The 26,482-nt window shown below is 50.6% G+C and overlaps 2 protein-coding genes across 12 annotated transcripts in view; both read left to right on the top strand.

The window, feature by feature from the left end:
• The window catches only part of DAG1 (dystroglycan 1), a 500,879-nt gene that overhangs the window by 58,804 nt on the left and 415,593 nt on the right, over positions 1-26,482 (top strand). The gene's annotated exons all lie outside the window — the stretch shown is intronic.
• Positions 1,578-23,392, top strand: MON1A (MON1 homolog A, secretory trafficking associated). 4 transcript variants are annotated; one of them, XM_003894404.5, is made up of 6 exons: positions 1,579-2,385; positions 18,974-19,113; positions 20,325-20,810; positions 21,376-22,141; positions 22,861-23,008; positions 23,107-23,392. In XM_003894404.5, the coding sequence occupies exons 1-6, from the start codon at positions 2,108-2,110 to the stop codon at positions 23,245-23,247; spliced, it is 1,959 nt and encodes a 652-aa protein (XP_003894453.1). In that variant the 5' UTR covers positions 1,579-2,107; the 3' UTR covers positions 23,248-23,392. The 4 variants fall into 4 exon arrangements, with proteins under 4 accessions (XP_003894454.1, XP_003894453.1, XP_009199008.1 ...); XM_009200744.2 differs by lacking the exon at positions 1,579-2,385 and adding an exon at positions 7,379-7,416; XM_009200745.4 differs by lacking the exon at positions 1,579-2,385 and adding an exon at positions 11,097-11,605.

Here is a 26,482-nt window from a genome sequence, read left to right as displayed (position 1 = left end):
CTTTCTTCCTCCCTCCCTCCCTCTCTCTCTCCCTCCCTTCCTCCCTTCCTTCCTTCCTTCTTTCTTGACTCTCTCATTCTTGTTGTCCATGATCATGGCTCACTTCAGACTTGATCTCCTGGGCTCAAGCAGTTCTTCCTGCTTCAGCCTCTGGAGTAATTGGGATTACAAGCCTGTGCTACCAAGCCCAGCTTATGGCTCAAACTCTTATAGTGTAATAATTAGAGAAAAAAACTGTATAAATGATTCTTGCCCTAAGGGAGGGAACGTGGACTTCTGAGCTAATGAGGAGATAAAATACTGAGTGACCTGTGGAAACCTGGAGAGACTCTCAGTTAAGGAATAGGGCATTTTCTTATGTCCTTACCTAAAAGTGGGGGACAGGGGGTTGAGAAAGGTTCCCTTAGACTATGTGCAAGAACTTGATAGCCTTATGCAAAGCCATCTTCAGTGAAAGGCCACAGCTTTGTCACCATGTCAGTCACAGGTCAGTGTTGCGGAAGCAGGCTATGGTGGCAGCCATGTGAGACTGGAAGAAAAGCCCAAGGACGGAGCTCTACCCGAACTCCAGTGTAGGGCTCAGAGAGGGACAGGACACTGCCCCCAGGTGCTTGTGGAGCAGGAGGGACAGTCAGAGGAGTGATTTGACTTTTTCTTTCATCCTATTAACTGTTGGGAGAATAAACCATAAGGCTGTAAAGTGAATTAATTGCTTCAGAAAAAAACATGAGCAGTGGTGCCAATCCCTAATTTTTTTTTTTTTTTTTTTTTTTTTTTTTTTTTTTTTTGAGACGGAGTCTCGCTCTGTCGCCCAGGCTGGAGTGCAGTGGCTGGATCTCAGCTCACTGCAAGCTCCGCCTCCCGGGTTTACGCCATTCTCCTGCCTCAGCCTCCCGAGTAGCTGGGACTACAGGCGCCCGCCACCTCGCCCGGCTAGTTTTTTGTATTTTTTTTAGTAGAGACGGGGTTTCACCGTGTTAGCCAGGATGGTCTCGATCTCCTGACCTCGTGATCCACCCGTCTCGGCCTCCCAAAGTGCTGGGATTACAGGCTTGAGCCACCGCGCCCGGCCCAATCCCTAATTTTTGCTTTTTAAAACCATCTCTAAAAATAAGGGTCTTTTGGGAAAGCCTATTGTTGCCTGTTTTCCTGTTGTTTTTATTGCTTTGCATCTAGGAAATTACAAATAATGATTCTTTGCAATGGCAAATCCCCTGGGGTACCTTTAAAACAATAGTGATGCCTGGTTCCCCAACACTCCACCTTACTCTAAATTCAATTCAATCAAAATCTCTAGGGCTGGTGTCCAGGCATTAGTTTTTTGTTGTTGTTGTTTTTGAGACAGGGTCTTGCTCTGGTGCTTAGGCTGGAATGCAGGGGCATGATCACGGCTCACCGCAGCCTCGACCTCCTGGGATCCCACCTCAGTCTCCCGAGTAGCTGGGACTATAGGCACGAGCCATCAAGGATGGCTAATTTTTGTATTTTTAGTAGAGATGGGGTTTCACCATGTTGGCCAGGCTGGTCTGGAACTCCTGACCTCAAGTGATCCGCCCACCTCGGTCTCCCAAGTGTTAGGATTACAGGCGTGAGCCACCTCGCCCGTCCTAGTTTTTGTTTTGTTTTGTTTTTTTAAAGCTTCCAGGGATATTCTGTGTGCCGTCAGAGTTGAGAACTACCGTTCTAGAGCATTATACTGATACATTAAAACGTGGCTACAAATACGGTTTTAGAAACAATTAGTGCGACTTTTGCGCATGCGCACATCCTTTACAGCCTGTGTGGCTGGGCCCACTGATGTCATTTATCCAGTCCCTCAAACTTGCACTGTCCTTCCACAATCAGTGGGAGAAACAACCCTAATGTCCCTTTCTCTCCCTTGAAATGAACTGCTAGCTGGCTCGGAGGGTGAGGCCCAGAGTCCAGGTCTGCGGTCTGTGTGGGGCTCTAGGCTCTAAGGAGGCGCCCAGGTCCCTAGAAGGCGGCGCCGGGTGAGGCAATCCTGGACGCGGGTCAGGACCTGCCCGCAGCTACGCTGGGACGAGGAACCCAGAGCCAGTCCCGCGGCGCGGCAAGCGGCCGGGCGCTAAGGACTACATTTCCCACAATGCACTCCGGGGGCGGGCCGGGTCGGGCTGTGCGGCTGGAGCTGGGCCTTGGCTGCGAGAGGCCGAAGAAAGCTGTCTTCCTGCACTGGCTGCCGGGTGAGGGCGGTGGGAGGGCGCGGTGCCTGCGCTGTGGCCATGTCTGTGTACGCAGGGGGCCGGGGCCCCGCGAAGCTGTGCCCTCAGGTCGGGCCCAGCCGGACACCCTTACCCCCCCAGGGCTCTGGCAGAGGGCAGTGACCGGCACCTTCTGTGCGTCCTGGGCCCCTCTGAGAAACAGGTGAGTTGACTGCCAGCCCACGTGGCCTGGAGGCACCTAGAGACTGGAGAGCTGTCATCTTTGGAGGGAAGGGCTTGAAGACGGCCATCAACGCTATCGCTTGCAATGGGAAGACTGTGTCTCCCTGGGGTCCCTCAGCCGGCTGGCCCCCAGCTGGGGAATACAAAAGGCGAGATCTGGAACCCATACTTAGGCTGGGAGGGCGAGGTCCGGTAGGGGGCAGTGGCCAGGTAGGACTCTTGCCCACCCCCCACCCCCACCCCTCAACAAACGAACACATATTCGGCCGGTAGAGTCTTCTCAAAAAGCAACAGAGGTGACTGGGATGAGCGGGGCAGCACCTGGAAAGGGCTTGGGGCTTTGCTTTGTTGTTGTTTTTAGACGGAGTTTCACTCTTGTTGACCAGGGTGGAGTGCAATGGTGTGATCTCAGCTCTCTGCAACCTCTGCCTCCCAGGTTCAAGCGACTCTCCTGCCTCAGCCTCCCGAGTAGCTGGGATTACAGGCATGCTCTACCACGCCCAGCTAATTTTTTGTATTTTTGTATTTTTTTAGTAGAGACGAGGTTTTGGCCAGGCTAGTCTCGAACCCCTGACCTCAGGTGATCTGCCTGCCTCAGCCTCACAAAGTGCTGGGATTACAGGCATGAGCCACTGTGCCCAGCTGGACTTTGCACCAGTTTGTCTGGTGCAACTGGGTTGTCCCTTGTACTAGGTGAGCCACGCTTTCTGGGCACAAGTTTGCAGAGGGAGGGTAAGCACCCTTTGTCAGGGAGGGAAGTAACCGCCAGAAGTGACAAGGACCAGACTATGATCTCAGCATGGAGTAGGCATCCTGCTGAAGCAGCCATAGCACAGTCTCGAACCTGGGCCTTGTCTGCCACACATCTTGTATCCTGGCACCTCCTTCCCAGACAGACCACTCCAAAGGGTTAAGGTGAAATGAAGTGCTATCCAAGCAGGAAGAGGGAACAGGAGTGGTAGGGAGTCAGTAGGGAGTGGCTCCTGAAGGCCTTCTTGGCTCCAGGGCTGCCTGAGTGAGAGAGGCACACTAAAAGGGCTGACTGATTCAACTTGTTTGGTGACATTGCTCACAGGCATAGCAGGGCACTTTTAGGAAAAGCAAGGCCTGGGGCTTCTGAGAAGGGTCCCCTAAGAAGGGGCATCTGGGGCTGGTTCTAAGAGACCTCCTTTGCCTAACTTCTTCAATTCTAGCCTCCCAGGAGCTTCATTCAGTTGCTCAGTTGTGGCTCCAGTGGGGGTTGGGGTGGATTTTGCTGTGATTCACTCAGCCTCCCTGTTTGAGTGTCCAGAGTAAGTATACAGAGAGCTGTTTGCTTCATCAGGCCTCTGGCTGGACCCCAGACTGACCTAGGAGATGCTGAGATACTGTATGATCTCAGGTGGCAGGAGAACTGTTGTGAAGGAAGTATCCACTAGCTCTGGCCAGCTGATCCTGCCCCCGCCAACCCTTCCCCAGGCACGTACCATGCTGGGTACCACTCAGCCACTCTGGGCTTAGTCAGCTAAAGCCCACAAGGGATCAGTGGAGAGTGGGCCCTGAGGACAGAATAAGTAAGCTATTGTAGACCTTGTCTGGTTCTTTGAACCAAAAGTGCAAGGTCACAGAGCAGTGGCATGTGGCAGACCAAGGAGTTTTTTGTTTTTTTGTGTTTTTTTTTTTTTTTTTTTTTTTTTGAGACAGAGTTTTGATCTTTCGCCCAGGCTGGAGTGCAATGGCGTGATATCAGCTCACTGCAACCTCTGCCCCCTGGGTTCAAGCGATTCTCCTGCCTGAGCCTCCTGAATAGCTGGGATTATAGGCGCCCACCACCACAGCTGGCTAATTAAGGAGTTTAATTTAGGAGAGACTTCCAGGAGCAGCAGAGAGCCAGCTGTCTATTCCTGCAACTCCAGAGCCAGTGAACAACCAGTTAGCCTGGAGGAACTCCCAGCTATCTATAAGACAGCTCTTTGACCTGACTCCCAACTGTCTATAGACAGCCCTAGCCTGAAGGTGAGTCGCTTCAGGCTAGGGCCCACCTGGCTTTGCAAGGTCAGAAGCATATTTGCCCATATGCCATTGTAAGCTGCGCAAAATCTCAGAGGCCTGATTTACATGGCACAGACCACTGGATTCATGTGGTATTATAAGTGCAGTCACACATGGACTGAATGCTAAGTAAGAATAATCAGGATGTGCTAATGGGAGCAGCTGAGTATGTAATCAAATTACATGGATTATTTCATTTAATCTTCCCACAACCCAAAGAATCAATACTACTATCCCATTTTATAAATGAGAAAACTGATACCAGGCCAGGTTAATCCAGGTCCTTCTAACTTCAAAGCCATTGTTCCTGAACACCTGACTACTACCAATGATAAGTCTTCCCCACGGGCAGGGATTTCCAGAGGCCACATGATAGATGTGATGGAACTGGGCATTCTTCAGAGATCTTTCAGTTTTCCTTTCCATTTTTCTTTTTTAATTGCCTGAGGGATAAAAACACAAGTTCGGCTGGGCACTGTGACTAATGCCTGTAATCCCAGCACTTTGGGAGTCCAAGGCCGATGGATCACCTGAGGTCAGGAGTTTGAGACTAGCCTGGCTAACATGGTGAAACCCCATCTCTACTAAAAATACAAATATTAGATGGGCACGGTGGTGCACACCCATAAGCCCAGCTACTCAGGAGGCTGAGGCACAAGAATTGCTTGAACCCAGGAGGCAGAGGTTGCAGTGAGCCAAGATCACACCACTGCACTCCAGCCTGGGCGACAGAGACTCCATCTCAAAAAAAAAAAAAAAAAAAAAAAAAAAAAAATCTCCCTCCCAAAGATGTTTGCTGGCTGGATGTGGTGGCTCACAGCTGTAATCCCAGCACTTTGGGAGCCCTAGGAGGGAGGATCTTCAGCTCGGGAGTTCAAGAACAGCCTGGACAACATACTGAGACCCTATCTCTACAAAAATAAAAATTAAAAAATTAGCCAGGCGTGGTGGCACGTGCTTGTAGTCTCAGGTACTCAGGAGGCTGAGGTGGAAGGAGCACTTGAGCCTGAGAGGCCAGGGCTACAGTTAGCTGTGATTACATCACTATTCTATCTCAAAAAAAAAAAAAAAATAGAACTCCTTCTGCATGTGGCTTAAAGCCACACTGAAATTTGTGGCAGGTAACCTTCAATCCAGAGAAATAAAGCAGGGCAAGAGAGGTAAAGAGCAGGGATATTGATAAGGTAATGCTTGAATAGCAACCTGAAGGAAGTAAGGGACTGAGTCACATAGATAACTAGCCCAGGCAATGGAGTAGGTCAAGTGGGGTGCAGGGGGAAAGTTCAGCAAGGGCAAAGTTCTAAAGTGAAAGTGCCCAGGAGGCTTAAGGAAAACCAGGAGGTCACTGTGACTGGACTGAATCACAGTTAGTAGGGAAAAAGGATAGCAGATGAGGTCAAATAAGTAATGGGGAAGGAGTTATGTTGAGTGGGGCCTTGTGCACTACTGTGAGGAAATTGGCTTTCTTACTAAGGTGGGACCATTGCAGAGTTGTGAACAGAGGAACTGCATGACCTGAATTTTGTATCAGGAGAATCACGTTGCTGTAAGAAGCACAGATTATGCAGGGACAAGGGCAGAAGAGGGGAGACTGGATAGGAGACTACTACAACAATCTCCTAGAGTGACACTGGTGGCTTTGACCACAGTGGTAGTTGTGGAGGTGATAAGTCGTCAGATTCTGGATATAGGCATTTCCCACTTAACATCAGTAATCTGTTTCATGAAAATTGGACATTCTGTGTGAAATCATTAACTTAATATATTTTCCATTGATTGACTGAGACAGGGTCTTGCTCTGTTGCCCAGGCTGGAGTACAGTGGCACAATCATGGTTCACTGCAGCCTTGACCTCCTGTACTCAAGCGATCCTCCCACTTTAGCCTCTTAAGTAGGTGGGACTACAGGCATGAGCTGCCCCGCCCAGCTAATTTTTTATTTTGTAAAGACAGGGTCTCACTATGTCAGCCAGGCTGGCACTCAGTAATTTTCTATCAATTCTATTTGGAATGTAATTTGAAGCTTTAAATGCACATTACTTTGTTAAAAATATAGATAAGATTTTAATGATGTAAATATACATATTTTCTGTATAAACATACACTGTGCCAGGTGTGGTGGCTCACACTGTAATCCCAGTACTTTGGGAGGCTGAGGCAGGCAGATCACTTGAGTCAAGGAGTTTGAGACCAGCTTGGGCAACATAAGGAGACCCTGTCTCTACAAAAAATTTAAACATTAGCCAGGCATGATGGCACATGCCTGTGGTCCCAGCTACTTGGGAGGCTGAGGTGGGAGGATCACTTGGGCCTGGGAGGTTGAGGCTACAGTGAACTGTGATCACACTATTGCACTTCGGCCTGGGTGGCAGAGTGAGACCCTCTCTTGATAGATAAATAAACATAAGCTGAATCAATATAAGTTTGGTATATTAGTTAACTATTGCTGTGTAACAAATTATCCCAAAACTTAGCAGCTTAAAATGACAGTATTTATTATCGCATACAGTTCTTGTGGGTCAAGAATTTGGGAGCAGCTTAGCTGGATGGCTCAAGCTCAGGGTCTCTTATTACTTTGAAGTCACCTGAAGGTTTGACTGGGCCTAAATGATCTGCTTCCAAGATGACTCACTCATGACTAGCAAGTTGGTACTGGCTGTTCACAGGAGGTCTCAGTTCCTTGCCATGAAGTTCTCTCCATAGAGCTGCTTACATGTCCTTAAAACATGGCTGATGGCTTTCCCTAGAGGGAGTGATCCGAGAGAACAAGGCAGAAGCCACAATGTCTTTTATGACCTAGCCTCAGAAGTCACACATTGTTTTTTCATTTTTTTTTTTGACAGGGTCTTGCTCTGGCACCCAAGCTGGAGTGCAGTGGTGCGATCTTGGCTCGCTGCAACCTCTGCCTCCCGGGTTCAAGCGATTCTCATGCCTCAGCCTCCCGAGCAGTTGGGATTACAGGCGCCCACCACGACACCTAGGTAATTTTTTTATTTTTAGTAGAGATGGGGTTTCACCATGTTGTCCAGGCTGGTGTCAAACTCCTATCTCAAGAGATCTGCCCATCTTGGCCTCCCAAAGTGCTGGGATTACAGGCATGAGCCACTGTCCCCAACCACACATTGTTATTTACAGCGTCCTTTTGGTTGCATAGGTCAGCCCTGCTCAGTGTGGAAAGGGAGTATGCAAAGGCATGCATAGCAGGAGTTGAGGATCACTAGAGACCATCTTGAAGGCTGACAACCACAGCTGGATATTAAAAACGAAAAGGCATTCTATGGTGAAAATGTTAACCAGAGACATTTTGCTCGATGTGCCTGTATTCTGAAATAGAACTGACAGGATTTGCTCATGGTTTGGTATATGAGGTGTGGGAAAAAAAAGAGAGGCATAAGGGTTGACTCCAAGGTTTTCCTTTTTTTTTTTTTTTCTATGAGACAGAGTCTCACTCTGTCGCCCAGCCCGGAATGCCACAGTGCGATTTCGGCTCACTGCAACCTCCACCTCTCCAGTTCAAGAAATTCTCCTGCCTCAGCCTCCTGAGTAGTTGGGACTACAGGCATGAGCCACCATACCCGGCTAATTTTTTGTATTTTTAGTAGAGACGGGGTTTCACCATGTTAGCCAGCATGGTCTCAATCTCCTGACCTCGTGATCTGCCTGCCTCGGCCTCCCAAAGTGCTAGGATTACAGGTGTGAGACACCGTGCCCGGCTGACTCCAAGGTTTTTCACCAAACAACTGAAAGGATGAGATTGTCTTTCTTGGCCAGGTGCAGTAGCTCACACCTGTAATCCCAGCACTTTGGGAGGCTAAGGCGGGCAGATCACGAGGTCAGGGGTTTAGACCAGCCTGGCCAACATAGTGAAACCCTGTCTCTACTAAAAATACAAAAGGCCGGGCGCGGTGGCTCAAGCCTGTAATCCCAGCACTTTGGGAGGCCGAGACGGGCGGATCACGAGGTCAGGAGATCAAGACCATCCTGGCTGACACGGTGAAACCCCGTCTCTACTAAAAATACAAAAAACTAGCCGGGCGAGGTGGCGGGTGCCTGTAGTCCCAGCTACTCGGGAGGCTGAGGCAGGAGAATGGCGTAAACCCAGGAGGCAGAGCTTGCAGTGAGCTGAGATCTGGCCACTGCACTCCAGCCTGGGCGACAGAGCGAGACTCTGCCTCAAAAAAAAAAATAAATAAATAAAAAATAAATAAAAAAAAAAATAAAAATACAAAAATTAGCCAGTGTGGTGGCATGCGTCTGTAGTCCCAGCTACTCTGGAGATTGAGGCATGAGAATCACTTGAACCTGGGAGGTGGAGCTGAGATCACACTGTTGCAGTGAGCTGAGATTGCGCCTTTGCACTCCAGCCTGGGTAACAGAGCAAGACTGTCTCAAAAAAAAAAACATTGTCTTTGTCTTTTTCTCTTTCGTTCTTTCCTTCCTTCCTTGCTTCCTTCCTTTTCCTTTCCTTCCTTTCTTCCTTTACTTCCTTTCCCTCCTTTCTTTTTTTTCTTTTCTTTTTTTTTTTTTTGAGATGGAGTCTCGCTTTGTCACCCAGGCTGGATGGAGTGCAGTGGCCGGATCTCAGCTCACTGCAAACTCCACCTCCTGGGTTTACGCCATTCTCCTGCCTCAGCCTCCCGAGCAGCTGGGACTACAGGCGCCCGCCACCTCACCCGGCTAGGTGTTTTTTTTTTTTAGTAGAGACGGGGTTTCACCAGGTTAGCCAGGATGGTCTCGATCTCCTGACGTTGTGATCCACCCATCTCGGCCTCCCAAAGTGCTGGGATTACAGGCTTGAGCCACCGCGCCCGGCCTTTCCCTCCTTTCTTTTCCTTCCTTCCTTCCTTCCTTCTTTCCCTTCCTCCCTTCCTCCATTCCTTTCTTCCTTCCTTCCTCACAGTCTCACTCTGTCACCCAGGGTGGAGTGTGGTGGCACAATCTCAACCTCCGCCTCCTGTGTTTAAGCGATTCTCCTGCTTCAGCCTCCTGGGGTAGCTGGAATTACAGGCATGCGCCACCATACCCAGCTAATTTTTTGTATTTTTAATAGAGACAGGGTTTCACTGTGTTAGCCAGGATGGTCTCCATCTCCTGACCTCATGATCTGCCCACCTCGGCCTCCCAAAGTGCTGGGATTACAGGCTTGAGCCACCGCGCCCGGTTGCTCTTATTGCCCAGGCTGGAGTGCAATGGCATGATCTTGGCTCACTGCAACCTCTGCCTCATGGGTTCAAGTGATTCTCCTGCCTCAGCCTCCCAAGTAGCTGGGATTACAGGCATTCACTACCACACCTGGCTAATTTTGTATTTTTAGTAGAGATGGGATTTCACCAAGTTGGCCAGGCTGGTCTTAAACTCCTGACCTCAGGTGATCCACCCCCCTTGGCCTCCCAGAGTGCTGGGATTACAGGCATGAGCCACTATGCCCAGCCATGAAATTGTCTTTTACTGAGATGGTGAAAACTCTGGGAGAAGTGGTAAGTGCCTGTAGTCCCTGCTACTCGGAAGGCTGAGGCAGGAAGTTCACTTGAGCCCAGGAATTTGGGGCTGTAGTGCATGGTGGGGTGGTGATTCCACCTGTGAATAGCCACTGCACTCCAGACTTGGTGACAGAGCAAGACCCCATCTCTTAAAAAAAAAAAAAAAAAAAAAAGTGCCGCCACGCCCGGCTAATTTTTTGTATTTTAGTAGAGATGGGTTTCCCCGTGTTAGCCAGAATGGTCTCCATATCCTGATATGGTGATCCGCCCACCTCAGCCTCCCAAAGTGCTGGGATTACAGGCGTGATCCACAGCATCTGGCCTTTTTTTCTTTTTAAAGACAGGGTCTCTACCGGCTGGGCATGGTGGCTCATGCCTGTAATCCCAGCACTTTGGGAGGCTGAGGTGGGCGGATCACGAGGTCAGGAGATTGAGACCATCTTGGCTAGCATGGTGAAACCCCGTCTCTACTAAAAAATACAAAAACTTAGCCGGGCATGGTGGCGGGCGCCTGTAGTCCCAGCTACTCAGGAGGCTGAGGCAGGAGAATGGCGTGAACCCGGGAGGCAGAGCTTGCAGTGAGCTGAGATCACACCACTGCACTCCAGCCTGGGCAACAGAGCCAGATTCTGTCTCAAAAAAAAAAAAAAAAAAAAGACAGGGTCTCACTCTTATCGCCCAGGCTGGAATGCGGTGGTGCGATCTTGGCTTATTGCAAGCAAGCTCTGCCTCCCAGGTTCCAGTGATCCTCCCACCTTAGCCTCCTGAGTAACTGGGACCACAGACACGTGCCACCACGCCTGGCTAATTTTTGTATTTTTGTAGAGGCAGGGTTTGCCATATTGCCTAGGCTGGTCTTGAACTCCTTTGCTCAAGTAATCTGCCTGCTTTGGCCTCCCAAAGTGCTAGGATTACAGGTATGAGCCACCACACACAACCAGGAGCAACTTTTTAAGGAGATGACCTTTTTCTTTTGAGACAGAATCTGGCTCTGCCACCCCGGCTAGAGTGCAGTGGTGTGATCTTGGCTCATTGCAACCTTCGCCTCCTGGATTCAAGCAATTCTCCTGCCTCAGCTTCCTGAGTAGCTGGGATTACAGGCATGCGCCACCACACCCAGCTAATTTTCATATGTTTAGTAAAGACAGGGTTTCACCAGGTTGGCCAGGCTGGTCTCGAACTTCTGACCTTGTGATCCACCCTCCTCGGCCTCCCAAAGTGCTGGGATTATAGGCGAGAGCTACCGTGCCTGGCTAGGAGATGGCTTTTTTAAGGAGTTCAGTTTGAGGCATATAACCTTGAGATAACATTAAGTAGACAGTTAAATGTGTGTGCCTCTTTAAGTCAGAAAAGAGATTGGGGCTGGAGATAAAAATAAATAAATTATTAATATGTAGAGGGAATTTAAAACTATGAGACCAAATGAGATCACCAAGGGATTGAGTGAAGACAGAGAAGAGGTCCAAAGACTGAATTCTGTGCCCCTTTACAGTAAGAACTGCAAAAAGGACTCAGAAGGAATAGTCCATGAGGTCAGAAGAGAGCCAAGAAAGGAGTGGTGTGCCATAAAAGAGGAGAAAATGTTTCGAGAGAGGAAATAACCAAATTATCTATTGTTTATGGGTGAAGTAAGATGATCCTGGCAGTCGTTGGTGACCTTGATGGGAGCAGTGTTGGTGGAGTAATGGAGGTGAGATTCTGTTCAGAACTGGTTTAGAGAGAATGGGAGAAATGGAGAGGCTGTGGCAGGGACAATTCCTGCTTTCCAGATATCCATGAGCTTCATACATTTCCCAGTCCCTCTGGCCACATCACTGGTTCTGGTCAATGTGAGCTACGAAGTATTTAAGAGCTGGTATGTGATCCTCCATCTCTGTCTTCCCCTGCCAGGTGATGCGGAAGGCATGTGTTTCAAATGGCTACTATAGGGTGCTAATAGCTTGGATTCCTGAATCACTGCTTGGAATGGAGCTACTGTGAATTGCTACCAGTCCCACAGTAGATTTTGTGTGAGCAAAAAATACGTCTTTGGGTCTGGGTGCAGTGGCTCATGCCTGTAATCCCAGCATTTTGGAAAGCCAAGGTGGGCGGATCACCTGAGGTCAGGAGTTTGAGACCAGCCTGGCCAACATAGTGAAACCCCATCTCTACTAAAAATACAAAAAATAGCCAGATGTGGTGGTGGGCGCCTATAATCCCAGCTGCTCGGGAGGCTGAGGGAGGAGAATCGCTTGAACCCAGGAGGCAGAGGTTGCAGTGAGCCGAGCTGGCACTACTGTGGTCCGGCCTGGGTGACAGAGTGAGACTCCGTCTCAAAAAATAAAAAAAGATCTTTGGGTATAAAATCTCTAGCATTTGGCATCCATTTGTTACACAGAATAGTCTAGCCTACCTGACTAATGCAAACTCCAAATATTATTTGCCATTTTGAGGGCGTTTGTTTGTTTTTTTATAAAGGGCAACAGAAAAATGGGTTGGTAGCTAGTGGGGAATGTAGAGTTAAGGGGAAGTTTGTTTTGTTTTAACTTTGAAATAAAACAAACATACAGAAAAGTTCACAAATCATAAGTATAGCTCAATGAATTATTGCAATGTGAACAGCCCCAAAGGAGGGTGTTTTTTGTTTGGTTTTTATTTTTGAGACAGGATCTCACTCCCTTTACCCAGGCTGGAATGCAGTGGTATGATCACCGCTCACTGCAGCCTGGACCTCCTGGGATCAGGTGATTTTCCCACCTCAGCCTCCCAAGTAGCTGGGACTACAGGTGCATGCCACTATACCTAGTTAATCTTTTGTACTTTTTGTAGAAATGGGGTTTCACCATGTTGCCTAAGCTGGTCTCAAACTCCTAGGCTTAAGCGGTTTGCCCACCTAGGCCTCCCAAAGTGCTAGGATGACAGGCATGAGCCATCAAGCCCTGCTGTGAGGGGGTTTTGAAGACAGAAGAAATATAACCATATTGGTAATGGGTAAGGGAGTAGGGGAAACTGATGAGGAGGGACAGCTGCTGAAGCCATGTACCTGAGTAGGACAGGGGCTGGGATCTGGTGTACACATGGAGGAGTTAGCCTCTATGGAGCATGAACAGCTCATCTTTAGTAAGAAGAGGGGGCCAGGTGTGGTGGCTCATGCCTGTAATCCCATCACTTTGTGGGGCTGAGGCAGGTGGATCACTTGAAGTCAGGAGTTTGTGACCAGCCTGGCCAACACGATGAAACCCTGTCTCTACTGAAAATACAAACATTATCCGGGTGAAGTGGTGGGTGCTTGTAATCCCAGCTACCTGGGAGGCTGAGGTAGGAGAATTGCTTGAATCTGGGAGGTGGAGGTTTCAGTGAGCCAAGATCGTGCTCCTGCACTCCAGTCTGGGCCACAAAGTGAGACTCTGTCTCAAAAAAAAAAAAAAAAAAAGAGAGGGAAGGCCTAGTCTGGCAGATGAGGCGAGGAGGTGGTGGTGGTAATCTCCGGAAGTTCTTTTCTTTCTTTTTTTTTTTTTTTTTTTGAGACAGAGTTTCGCTCTTGTTGCCCAGGCTGGAGGGCAGGGGTGCGATCTCGGCTTACTGCAATCTCCACCTCCAGGTACAAGTGATTCATCTGCCTCAGCCTCCCAAGTAGCTGGAATTATAGGCATGCTCCACCACCCTGGCTAATTTTTTTTATTTAGTAGAGACAGGGTTTCTCCATGTTGGTCAGGCTGTTCTCAAACTCCCGACCTCAGGTGATCTGCCCGCCTCGGCCTCCCAGAGTGCTGGGATTACAGGCGCGAGCCACCATACCCACCCTGGAAGTTCTCTTCTAGAATGACTTCTGTCTTCTCGGTGAAATGGAAGGCAAGGTGATTTGCTGATAGTGCTAAGTATGACCATCAGGGAAGGAGATGATGGACATTTGAAGAGACAAGAGATGTGAAGTTAACTAGAGGAGTAGGAAAGTGAGGAGACATAGAAATGTACGGCATTCCGGCCAGGCGCAGTGGCTCACGCCTGTAATCCCAGCACTTTGGGAGGCCGAGGCAGGCGGATCACCACGTCAGGAGATTGAGACCATCCTGGCAAACACGGTAAAACCCCATCTCTACTAAAAATACAAAAAGAAATTAGCTGGGCATGGTGGTGGGCACCTGTAGTCCCAGCTGCTCTGAAGGCTGAGGCAGGAGAATGGTGTGAACCCGGGAGGCGGAGCTTGCAGTTAGCTGAGATCGCACCACTGCACTCCAGCCTGGGTGACAGAGCGAGACTCCATCTCAAAAAAAAAAAAAAAAGAAATTAGGGCATTCCAGGCTGGGCGCTGGCTCACACCTGTAATCCCAGGACTGTGGGAGGCCAAGGCAGGCAGGTTGCTTGAGCCCAGGTGCTCAAGACTAGCCTGAGAAACATGGCAAAACCCTATTTCTACCAAAAAAATACAAAAATTATCCACACATGGTGGCTCACGCCTGTGTTCCCAGCTACTCAGGAGGCTGAGGTAGGAGGATCGCTTGAGCCCAGATAGGCCTGGAAACCCTGGCCACAACCCTGGCACTGTCAGGAGCAGCTTGCTCTCAGCCTGCAGACTCATCTCTCAGAACCCACTCTGGCTTTTAGGATAGCTTTGGAATTACTGGTCTATGATTACACATGGCCTGTATGTTCTTGCTCAAGACTTAGACGTGCCCTGGTTTCCTTGGCATTCAGCATCCTGGGCCTTGTGGTGTTGCAGTGGTTGTTTTGGATTGCTCCTCTTAGTCTCAGCCTCAGAGGGGACCTCTGTGGATGCTACCGCAGGTTCCTTGTTGAGGGCATGCAGCCTCTTAGTTCCTCCGGCCCACTGTCTGACAAGGCAGCCTGCACCTTGGCCTTCTGGGCTCTGACCCTTGCTGGGAACCATTACTCTTGATTGTCCTAATGGATGGGATTGGGGGCCTAGAAAATCCCCAAATTATCTCCCCAACCTTCTTTATTTGGTTTTATTCTGTGTGGGGTGATGCTGTTGGCAGTGGTGCCCAACCCCCCATGTCCTTCAGGCTCAGTGCAGGAGTGGCCACCAGGCCAGCTATCAGGATACAGGCTCTGCTTCCCTGTCTATTTGCACATGGAGCTTCTGCAAAAGATTCAATTAAAGAAAGAATTACATAACTTAGCCGGGCACAGTGGCTCAAGCCTGTAATCCCAGCACTCTGGGAGGCTGAGACAGGCGGATCACAAGGTCAGGAGGTCCCGAGACCATCTGGCTAACACGGTGAAACCCGTCTCTACTAAAAATACAAAAAAACTGGCCCAGGTCGCGGTGGCTCAAGCCTGTAATCCCAGCACTTTGGGAGGCCGAGAGGCAGAGGCGGATCCACTTGAGAGTCAGGAGAGATGGAGACCATCCTAATCCTAAGCAGGTGAAACCCGTCTCCTACTAAAAAATACAAAAAACTAGCCCGAGTGTGAGGCGTAGCCTGTGAAGTCCCAGCTACTCCTGAGGCTGAGGCAGGAGAATGCGTAAACCGGGCCGGGCTTGCAGTGAGCTGAGATCCGACCTGCCTCAGCCTGAAGCGACAGAATGAACTCCGTCTCAAAAATACAAAAAAAAAAAAGACTAATAGGCCGAGGTGGTGGGTGCCTGTAGTCCCAGCTACTCGGGGAGGAGGCTGAGACAGGAAGAATAAGTAAACCCGGGAGGCGGAACTTGCAGTGAGCCGAGATCCGGCCACTGCACTCCAGCCTGGGCGACAGAGCAAGACTCCATCTCAAAAAAAAAAAAAAACAAAAAAAAACAAAAAACAACAACATAAAGGTGACAAAAAGAAGAGGTTGAAAATTAGTTCTTTGGGCACACACATAGGAGCTGCCTGACTGGAGCTATGCCAGGTCCAGAGAGAATGTTCTTGGACATACACTGGCTGGCACCACACAAATGCTACTGATGGTGAGGCTATCTGTTTGGGACTACCCTTTTCATGAACTTTTTTGAACACCTACTTTATGCCATGCTCAGGGAAGAGTCATTTGCCCAAGATTACACAGCCAGGAGGGGACAAGAGCTCAGTTATTCCCACCAGACTCTGTGTTCTGGGAGGCAGGCTCAGGTCTACTTTGCTCACACTAACACCAGTGCCTCCTGGGCCCCTGGCCTGCCTGCAGTGTTTGCCCCATGAGTTTCTGCCCTTCTAATCCATCCACCTAGATCCCTCTTTCTTAGAGGATTGGTACCTGGAATGGATCCCCTCCTGGGTGAACTATATGTTGCCTGACAAGTGAGGATCCTTCAGCCTGCCATTGAAGGACTCTAGAGGTGACATAAGCCTTGCTACCACCCTTGGTGAGCCACCCAGCTGGCTCTGTTACCACTGACATTCACTTGTGGCCACCTCCACCTGGGCCTGGGGCTGTGGAAGGACAAGGAGATCCAGCTGAATCTATCCTGGCCATCATATGGGCACTGAGAGTTGTCATGTCTATAGTTGTTTTTAATTGTTAAGACAACTTGTGCCAAATTCAAAAGGTACAAAAGAATATTTAGAGAAAAGCAGGGCTTCAGCCTGAAGACAAGCCTGTTGGCTGTGTCTCACTTCTTTCTCTGCAAACACCTAGATATCCAAAAAGAACTATTGGTCAACTCCGTTAATTTTTATTTTTATTTATTTTTAGTTTTAGTTTTTTGAGACAGGGTCTCACTCTGTTGCCTAAACTGGAGTGCAGTGTTGTAGTCATGGCTTACTGGAGCCTTGACTTGCTGGGTTTATGTGATCCTCTCTCCAGTAGCTGGGATTACAGGCACATGCCACCATGCCTGGCTAGTTTTTTAAATTTTTTGTAGAGACAGGGTCTCACTTTGTTGCCCCAGCTAGTAAACTACTGAGCTCAAGTGATCCTTCCTCTTTGGCCTCCAATCTTTGCTAAGATTACAGGAGTGAGCCACCGGATACAGGATACAGAGTTGTTTCAACTCCCAGATCCAAATCCAGCACTTCCTTCCTGTAGTAATATTGGGCAAGCTGCTTAAGCTCTCTCAGTGTCAGTTCTTTCATCTATAAAGCTAGCCTGACGGGAGCATCTGCCTCATAGAGGCGTGATCAAGATTAGGTAACTTAATCCACAGAAACTTCTTAGCATGATACGCTGACACTGAATAACTGTTAGCTGCTGTTATCAGTTTGTTTAATTATTTACATTTTATGTACTTTTTCTAAAAGACTAGGCTGAGCGTGGTGGCTCTTGCCTGTAATTCCAACATTTTGGGAGGCTAAAATGGGAGGACTGCTTGAGCCTAGTAGTTTGAGACCAGCCAGGGCAACATGAAAAGACCTTGTCTCTATAAAAAAAAAAAAATACAAAAATTGGCTGGGCACAGTGGCTCACGCCTGTAATTCCAGCACTTTGGGAGGCCGAGGTGGGCAGATCACGAGGTCAGGAGATCGAGACCATCCTGGCTAACACGGTGAAACCCCATCTCTACTAAAAATACAAAAATTAGCCGGGCGTGGTGGCGGGCGCCTGTAGTCCCAGCTCCTCGTGAGGCTGAGGCAGAAGAATGGCGGGAACCCGGGAGGCGGAGCTTGCAGTGAGCCGAGATTACACCACTGCGCTCCAGCTTGGGCAACAGAGCGAGACTCTGTCTCCAAAAAAAAAAAAAAAAAATTAGGCCAGTGCAGTGGCTCACACCAGTAATCCCAGCACTTTGGGAGGCTGAGGCAGGTGGATCACAAGGTCGGGAGTTCAAGACCAACCTGGCCAAGATGGTGAAACCCTGTCTCTACTAAAAATACAAAAATTAGCGGGGCATGGTGGCACGTGCCTGTAATCCCAGCTACTTGGGAGGCTGAGGCAGGAGAATCTCTTGAACCCAGGAGGCGGAGGTTGCAGTGAGCCGAGATCGCGCCACTGCACTCTAGCCTGGGTGACACAGAGCAAGACGCTATCTCAGAAAAAAAAAAAAAATTAGGCACAGTGGCAGGAGGATGAGATGGGAGGATGGCTTAAGCCCAGGAGGCAGAGGTTGCAGTGAGCCAAGATTGTGCCACTGCTCTCCAGCCTGGGCAAGAGAGCCAGACCCTGTCTCAGAAAAGAAAGGCCAGGCACGGTGGCTCACGTCTATAATCCCAGCACTTTGGGAGGTCAAGTCGGGCGGATCACTTGAGGTTGGGAGTTTGAGACCAGCCTGAACAACATGGAGAAACCCTGTCTCTACTAAAAATACAAAATTAGCCGGGCATGGTGGTGCATGCCTGTAATCCCAGCTACCTCGGGAGGCTGAGGCAGGAGAATCTCTTGAACCTAGGAGGCAGAGGTTGCGGTGAGCCGAGATCGTGCCATTGCACTCCAGCCAGGGCAACAACAGTGAAACTCCATCTCAAAAAAAAAAAAAAAAAAAAAGAAAAGAAAAAATTAACTGACTGTGGCATGTGCTACTGGGAAGGCTGAGATGGGAGGATTGCTTGGGCCCAAGTCAAGGCTGCAGTAAGCTGTGTTGGTGCCATTGCACTCCAGCCTTGGCAACAGAGTGAGACCCTGTCTCAACAACAACAACAACAATAATCTGCCGAGAGGGGCAGATCACTTGAGGTCCGGAGTTCGAGACCAGCCTGGCCAACATGGTGAAACCCTGTCTATACCAAAAAATATAAAAATTAGCCAGGCATGATGGTGCACACCTGTAGTCCCAGCTACTTGGGAGGCTGAGACACAAGAATTGCTTGAGCCCCAGAGGTGGAGGCTGCAGCGAGCCAAGATTGTGCCACTGCACTCCAGCCTGGGTGGCAGAGTGAGACCCTGTCTCAAAAAAAAAAAAAAAAAAAAGACTAGAAGGAAATACACTAATGTATGAACAGTGAAAGATCCTGAATGGTAGGAAAATCTTGATATTTCTTTCTACTTTTCTGTGCTTTCCAAGTTTTTTTTACAATGAATATGTCTTCCTTTTATAATCAGAAAAGGAACAGTATATATTTTTTTGAAAGGAATTTTCAGAATCCATTTTCTAGAGATTTGAGTTAGTGGAGTCCTGATAAAGGACACTTTCCTTTACTTAGTACCACTGTTGATTATGCCTGTGACCCTGCCAAAAGCCATCGATGTTGCCTTTGCCCCACAGGAGAACCCAAAGGATGGCTGCTGACATGCAAAGGAAGAGAAGCAGCGAATGCCCTGATGGCACATTGACTCCTTCTGATGGACACAGTGTGGAGAGAGCTGAGAGCCCCACACCAGGACTGGCCCAGGGAATGGAGCCAGGTATGGGCAAGTGTACAGCCTCAGCCAGCTGCCAACCAGAGCAGGCTCCGGGGGGGTGGGGGCAGAAATTAGCATTCCCAACCACTTTTTGCTTTCCACTTATTCATGCATTTGTCAGTCACTCATTGGATATTTGTCAGGTTCTGGGGAAAAGGCAGGAGGCCAGGCTCATTCTGCATGTGGCTTTCCTCTCCACTTCGTATGACGCTGTTCGCCCTGAGCTTTCTGGCTGCCATTGTGGGCTCTTCTTCTGTTCCCTGTGTCTACAGCACACCTCCCCAGCTCCTTCTCCCCTCCTCACAAGTTAGGCCTGCTCTGACCATGCTCTGTATAGGACACTAATTATTTCATAATTTTATCTCTTTATGCATATATTGCCCATCTCTCTCTTCCACAAGATTGTGAACACTGAGCATAGGGCAGTTATATCCCCAGTGCCTGATACAGGGCTGAATTCGTAAGAGAGACTCAAAATATATCTGTTAAACTATTTTGTCAAAAAACCAATAAAGGAAGACTGACCTGGTCCCTGCTGTGAGGCAGTCACAGGCTGTGGAGCCATTACAAGGGGTCAGTCAGAAGCTATGGCCTAAGTAGGGTAGGGGAGCTTTCTCCCAGAGAGATTCATTGAGTATGGGTGGTGCTCCAGACACAGGGTGAGGTGCTACGTTCCTGCACCTTGCTGGGTACCATTGTAGCTGGGGAGAAGGACGATAATTGGCAAGTGCCACAAGAGAAATCAAAGAGGGACATATAGAGTGCCTGGGGTTGGAAGTCAGTAACTAACATCTTCCCTGAAAGCTGAAGTGTGACAATTAGCCAGCCACGTGGGGAGATAGGAGACAGCTGACAGCAGGTGTGGAGCTCCCGAGGCAGGTGGGGGCATGTTGAAACTGTCTAAGAGCAGATCTTGGCCAGTGTGACCAAGATGGGCAAGGGAGTAGGGTGGGAGATGGGAATGAGAGGTAGGCAGATACCAGCCACCACTGCTGCCATGAGTGGTTTCGGTCTTCTTTCCAGTATGATGGGAGGAGACTGGTGGGCTGTAAGTTTCAGAGAAGCATCATCCATGGCAGACAGTGGCAGAAGGGAACAGTGGCTTGACCCTGACAAATCAGGCAGTCATGCTGGAGTGACCACGTTAGGCACCTTGCTGGTAGGAGTGTCTGCCAGTAGCTACCCCTCTAAGCACCAGTGCTTTTGGCCTGCAGGTGCTGGGCAGGAGGGTGCCATGTTCGTCCATGCCCGTTCCTACGAGGACCTGACTGAGTCAGAGGATGGGGCAGCTTCTGGGGACAGCCCCAAGGAGGGTGCCAGGGGTCCCCCGCCGCTGCCTGCAGACATGCGTCAGATCAGCCAGGACTTTAGCGAGCTAAGCACCCAGCTGACGGGTGTGGCCCGGGACCTGCAGGAGGAGATGCTGCCAGGAAGCTCTGAGGATTGGCTGGACCCCCCAGGGGCAGTTGGCCGACCAGCCACAGAGCCCCCCAGGGAGGGCACAGCCGAGGGGGATGAGGAGGATGCCACGGAGGCATGGCGCCTGCACCAGAAGCATGTCTTTGTGCTGAGTGAGGCAGGGAAGCCTGTGTACTCCCGCTATGGGTCTGAGGAGGCACTTTCCAGCACTATGGGTGTTATGGTGGCCCTGGTGTCCTTCCTGGAGGCAGACAAGAACGCCATCCGCTCCATCCATGCAGGTGAGCCACCTGGAGAGGGAATGGGGTGGGCTCCCCTGGCCAAGGTTCATTCATAGCAGGTTTTGGACCCCTGCAGACCAGAGGGCTGGGATGTGCTATGTGACTGAGGGTAAGCCCCTCTACCTCTCTGAGCCTCAAGGTCCTCACCTGAACAGAGGATAACAACACTGCTGGCCTCATGGGGCTGTGGTGAGGATCAAAGATGCCTCTGACATGGGCTTTGCCTTTGGAGAGAGTGAGAATCTCCCTGGGGAGGTGACAAAAAGAAAGAAAGAAAAAAAAATACATATATGTATCTCCCAGGTCCTGAGCTCCACCCAGCCAGCCCTTGCCAGTTGACTTAGCACTTAGCATAAGAATGTGTGTTTCAGAGGGAGCGAGTCTTTGAAACAAGTGGCAGGGATAGGCCCTGAGCCCTCAGGGAGAAGGAGCAATGGGTTTTTATCCTGAACATCCTTAAGCCCCTACTGTGCGCAGAGCTCTGAGCGAGGAAAGGATGGGCGAAGCGGTGTTCGGAGGGAGCTGCGGCTGAGGCTGATATCCCTCTTTCCCATCCCGCCCTCAGATGGCTACAAGGTAGTATTCGTGCGCCGGAGCCCGCTGGTGCTAGTGGCAGTGGCTCGCACACGGCAGTCGGCACAAGAGCTAGCGCAGGAGCTGCTCTACATCTACTATCAGATCCTGAGCCTTCTTACCGGTGCGCAGCTGAGCCACATCTTCCAGCAGAAGCAGAACTATGACCTACGGCGCCTGCTCTCGGGCTCAGAACGCATCACCGACAACCTGCTGCAGCTCATGGCACGAGACCCCAGCTTCCTGATGGGGGCGGCACGGTGCCTGCCCCTCGCAGCAGCCGTGCGCGATACTGTGAGTGCCAGCCTGCAGCAGGCACGGGCGCGCAGCCTGGTCTTCTCTATCCTGCTGGCCCGCAACCAGCTCGTGGCACTTGTGCGCCGAAAGGACCAATTTCTGCACCCCATCGACCTGCACCTGCTTTTCAACCTCATTAGTTCCTCCTCGTCCTTCCGCGAGGGCGAGGCCTGGACGCCCGTGTGCCTGCCCAAATTCAACGCAGCCGGCTTCTTCCACGCACATATCTCTTACCTAGAGCCTGACACCGACCTCTGCCTGCTGTTTGTCTCCACTGACCGTGAGGACTTCTTTGCAGTCTCTGACTGCCGCCGCCGCTTCCAGGAGCGCCTTCGCAAGCGTGGAGCCCACCTGGCCCTGCGAGAGGCGCTGCGCACACCCTACTACAGCGTTGCCCAAGTGGGCATCCCTGACCTGCGTCACTTCCTCTATAAGTCAAAGAGCTCGGGACTCTTCACCAGGTGAGGGAGGGCCTTGAGGGCACTGCTGTAGGGGGACAGGGACATGTGGAGTTGGGAGGCTGTTTGCTCCTGAGCTCTGAGATGTAGCCATGAAGCTGCCCCCATCTTTGGAAGCAGACTAGTGTGCTGGGTCTGTTTTACTCTGGCACCAGAGACTCACACTCTCCATCACCCCATGAGCATACCCCTCTCCACTTTATTACCCAGAAGGCCTGGAAATGCCCAGTATACCCAGGGAAGGAAACTGGAACAGAGGTCTCTCAGGTCCCTTGTCCTAGAGCAACTCTACTTTAGGCGTCAGTTTGGTCCAGCTCAGGAAGCAGAGCCCTCCTCTACTCCCTCCCCCAGCAGAGGGGCTGGGAAGATATGGCCTTCCTTTGTCCCTTTTGGCCCACAGGATTCCTAGTTCACTTTCCTCTACTCCAGATCTGTCACTCTGTCTTGGACATCTAAACTCAACCTGGCTTCTCCAAAGAGGGGTCACCAAAGACACCATGAGCTTAGGGGGTAAGAGGGGACACAGCTCTAGTCTCAGTGGGCCCAGCTCTGTCCTGGAGTGCCTGCTGTGGTGGGGAGACAATGCCCTGTCCTAAGGGAGTATTTGGAGGGTAAGACATATGATAGAGTCTTCCTGGATAGGAAGAGGTGTTTCTAAATCTCTAGAGAAGACAGTGGAAGTCATTCCTTTGCAAACCTACTCCCCCCAACCCTGTCTGCAGCCCTGAGATTGAGGCCCCGTACACCAGTGAAGAGGAGCAGGAGCGGCTGCTGGGCCTCTACCAGTACCTGCACAGCCGTGCCCACAATGCCTCTCGCCCACTCAAGACCATTTACTACACGGGCCCCAACGAGAACCTCCTGGCCTGGGTAAGGCAGCCCTGGGATGGGCTGGGCTTCACAGAGGTCCTAAGTGTGGGCCATGAGGGGCATCTAACCTAGATGACAACCCTTTGCCCCTTCTCCAGGTGACAGGCGCCTTTGAGCTCTACATGTGTTACAGCCCCCTGGGGACCAAGGCATCAGCTGTCAGTGCCATCCATAAGCTGATGCGCTGGATCCGCAAAGAGGAAGACCGCCTCTTCATTCTCACGCCCCTCACCTATTGATGGGAATGTGTGCAGGCTCAGCCTTCCCAGGCACACTGGGTGTGGGAAGCCGTAGGAGCCTCCAGATGGGGGCTGGCCTCTCTTGCCCAGCCAGCAGGCAGGGACTGTGGGTTGGTGAGTGCATTAAAGTGCTTTGGGGAAGACACTTGTCAAGCCCTGTCACTTGTCCCTTCGCCCATCCACCCTCACTCACATACAGACACTGGATCCTCCTCCCTAGCTCCTGCACAGGGGCACAGGCACATTTGAGCCCCTCTTCTCCCTCCCTTGCAGCAGCATGAGGCCACACACATTCTCAGTTGGATCTTGGGCTGGGGCTGTTTTGGTTTGGCTGAAGTCCTACCATATGTAAAAGGCTCTCAGGCACCATACTGCCCTACCCTACCCCCACCCCCATACTCAGTCTGAGCTTCTGCTGTCTGCCTCTCTTATCACTCCTGGGAGGGGCCCCCACTGCATGCCACAAAAGACTACCCAACCACTTTGGGAGCCCTCGCTGTGGCTCTGTTTAATGGGTTGCTGTAGTTCAGCAGGAGCTGAGCTGAGTAAGATAGAGATGGTCAAAATGGGGGGAATCTGAGCCCTGGTACTGGAGGGAGCCCCTGGTGAGGCAACTCAGTCTTCAGCTGAAATTCAGAATCTAGCCTCCCTTTAGCTGCAGGCCTCTGAGGAAACTGTCCCTGCTTAGTCCTTCCCATGAAGGGCTGTGTGCCTCAGTTCTCCTACCTCAGCCAGTGCAATCCTCCAAATGGTCCCCAAGAGTGAGCTGAGGGTCTGAGAGAAGGCCCAGTTGACCCTCTAAGGCAGTGGGCCTGTCATAATAAGAGCTAATTGGTCTGCGTGCACTGGGCTCTCCTTAGTCACCCTAGTCCCTGGTATGGCATAGGCAGACCTGCATGGGGCACCATGGACATCCAGGAGGCTCCGCAGTGAAAGCCGAGCCCCATTTACTCTACCACAGGACCTAGGGCACAGTGCAGAAAGCTTCCACTTTGCTGCTGGGGGATCTTCTAGTTCTGGCCCCAGGGAGCACAAGGCCTAGGAAGTACTTATTGAAGAAAACTGTCCTCTGAATGTGGTCTTCAGACTGTCAGAGAGAATCACCCTCATGCAGTTTCTGAGAGTTGGGCCAGTATTTTCTGCCACTAAAATCAAGCCATGTTGAAGAATAAGCCTGTGTGGGTGGCATGGGCCCAGGGTACACTGGAACAGTTGTATTTATTGTCCCAGAAAATGGCAGCACGGCCCCTGCCCTTGGCCCCACTGTGGCTCACATTGGAATGGACATGGCAGCAGGCTACCAGCCCAGATTCCAAAGCCTCTGGGGAGCAGCCATAGGTTTGGTGGGTGCTGTTCACCCTGCCACACATGCCCTGGTTCTCTTTTATGCCTGTTTTCTGCTTTTGTTCCTCTTCTGCTCCTAGTAAGAACATCAAACCACTGCCTCTGGGGCCTGGGTGATGCCAGGCTAGCTGTCCCTGACTGTTATTGGCATTCTGGTCAATAGTGAGCCCCTAAGTGCCTCTTTTGCTTGCCCTGACTCTTGTAGGTTTCTGTTTCTCTGTAGTTCAGCATATATTCTGGGGAGACCATAGTTGGACCATAGTTGGATACAGACCTAGGACTGTAGGCACCTAGGAGCGTGAGGTATACCTGCTTAGAGATCACGGGTGGGACGATAGGCAAATAAGGAAGGTGTTCCTAGTGAAGGAGCCAGCATGTGCCAAGGGAAGGACATGGTAAGAACCCTGTACGGGCCGGACATGGTGGCTCACACCTGTAATCCCAACACTTTGGGAGGCCAAGGTGGGTGTATCACTTGAAGTCAGGAATTCGAGACCAGCCTGGCCAACATGGTGAAACCCTGTCTCTACTAAAAATACAAAAATTAGCTGAGTGTGGTGGCGTGCACCTGTAGTCCCAGCTACTCAGGAGGCTGAGGCAGGAGAATTGCTTGAACCCAGAAGGCGGAGGTTGTAGTGAGCCGAGATTGCGCCACTGCACTCTAGCCTGGGCGACAGAAGGAACCCCCGCTTAAAAAAAAAAAAAAAAAGGAACCTAATATAACTTGTTTGCAGTGAAGCTGGAGGAGTCCATAAGGGCTGGGGTTCTCAAACTCCAGGTAACCTGCAGTGTGATGTGGTCATATTACAGTTGGAGAGACTACCTTGCTACTGCTAAGGTGATCTTGGGATTAGAGAAAGAGGCTAGACCTAGTCCTCTAGAACAGTGTTCAGAGCGGACTGAGAGCTCAAGGAGGGAAAAGTGGCTAGCATTCCTTCAAGCCGTCAGGTGCTAAGGGCAGTCGAGCAGGTTCTTAGCCAGCTATGGGCCAGGCCTCGTGAGTTTACCATGGGGGTGCCCTTGTACTTGGCACTTAAGAGCCCCATTAGCTGACTTCCCCCACACACCTTGACTGCTCCCTCCTACAGAGGCGGCAGATGGCGAGACGGGGAAGGGGTGCTCCTGTGTACCCGTGCTGTTGAGAACCAAGGCTGCCTTAGAGGGGACCTCAGCCTGGGGACAGCCATTAGCATGGCCACACGGTGGCAGCAGAGAACTAACGAATGGTTGCTGCAACCTCACCCCCAAAAAGGGGTGGGTGGGGTGATTTAAGAGGTCTTGTGAAGTCTCCTCCCAACCCCCAGAGATCCTTCTGAAAGTCTGGAGGTGGGATTTGGGTCACCAGAACCCCTGTCTGGGCGCCAGGCTGAGAATGTTTCATTTTAGTTTTGCCCTGCCTATCTTTAGATGTGTTGACTGTGGAATGCAGGAATCATGCCACGGTTTTCTCAGGGTGTTTATTCATTTCCTGGCCAATTCTGCTTTGGAAAAGGAGTGTCTTTTATGTCACCTCAGGGCACAGTATCAACCCTGCACTGGGTGTGGCTGCCCCCAGTTCCATTTCCTCTTTCAGTCTTCAGGTACTCATGGAGCTCCAGGCTGGAAGGAGGGGGAAGTCCTGCACTGGGGATGGAGGCAGAGTGAAGTATCCAGAGTAAACTGTGCTGGGGTGGGTGTAGCACTGGGTCTGTGGAACCCAGGAGAGGGGTCTGGCAAAGTCTGGATCAAAAAGGCTTCCTGGAGGAGGTGCCATTTAGGTGGCAAAAGGAGGAAAGGGAAAGAGTGCTCCTGGAAGGAGGAACAGCACTTACAAAGGTTAGGTTAGGAAGGGGATGCAGGCGCAGAAGTATGGACTGAAAAGAGAGTGAGGAGATATAGATACCCAAGCCAG

Source organism: Papio anubis, chromosome 2 (genome assembly GCF_008728515.1).
Source record: "Papio anubis isolate 15944 chromosome 2, Panubis1.0, whole genome shotgun sequence".
In the NCBI taxonomy this organism is placed as follows: Eukaryota; Metazoa; Chordata; class Mammalia; order Primates; family Cercopithecidae; genus Papio; species Papio anubis.
The sequence above is the reverse complement of the archived record's forward strand: the minus strand, read 5'-3'. Positions and strand labels throughout refer to the sequence as shown.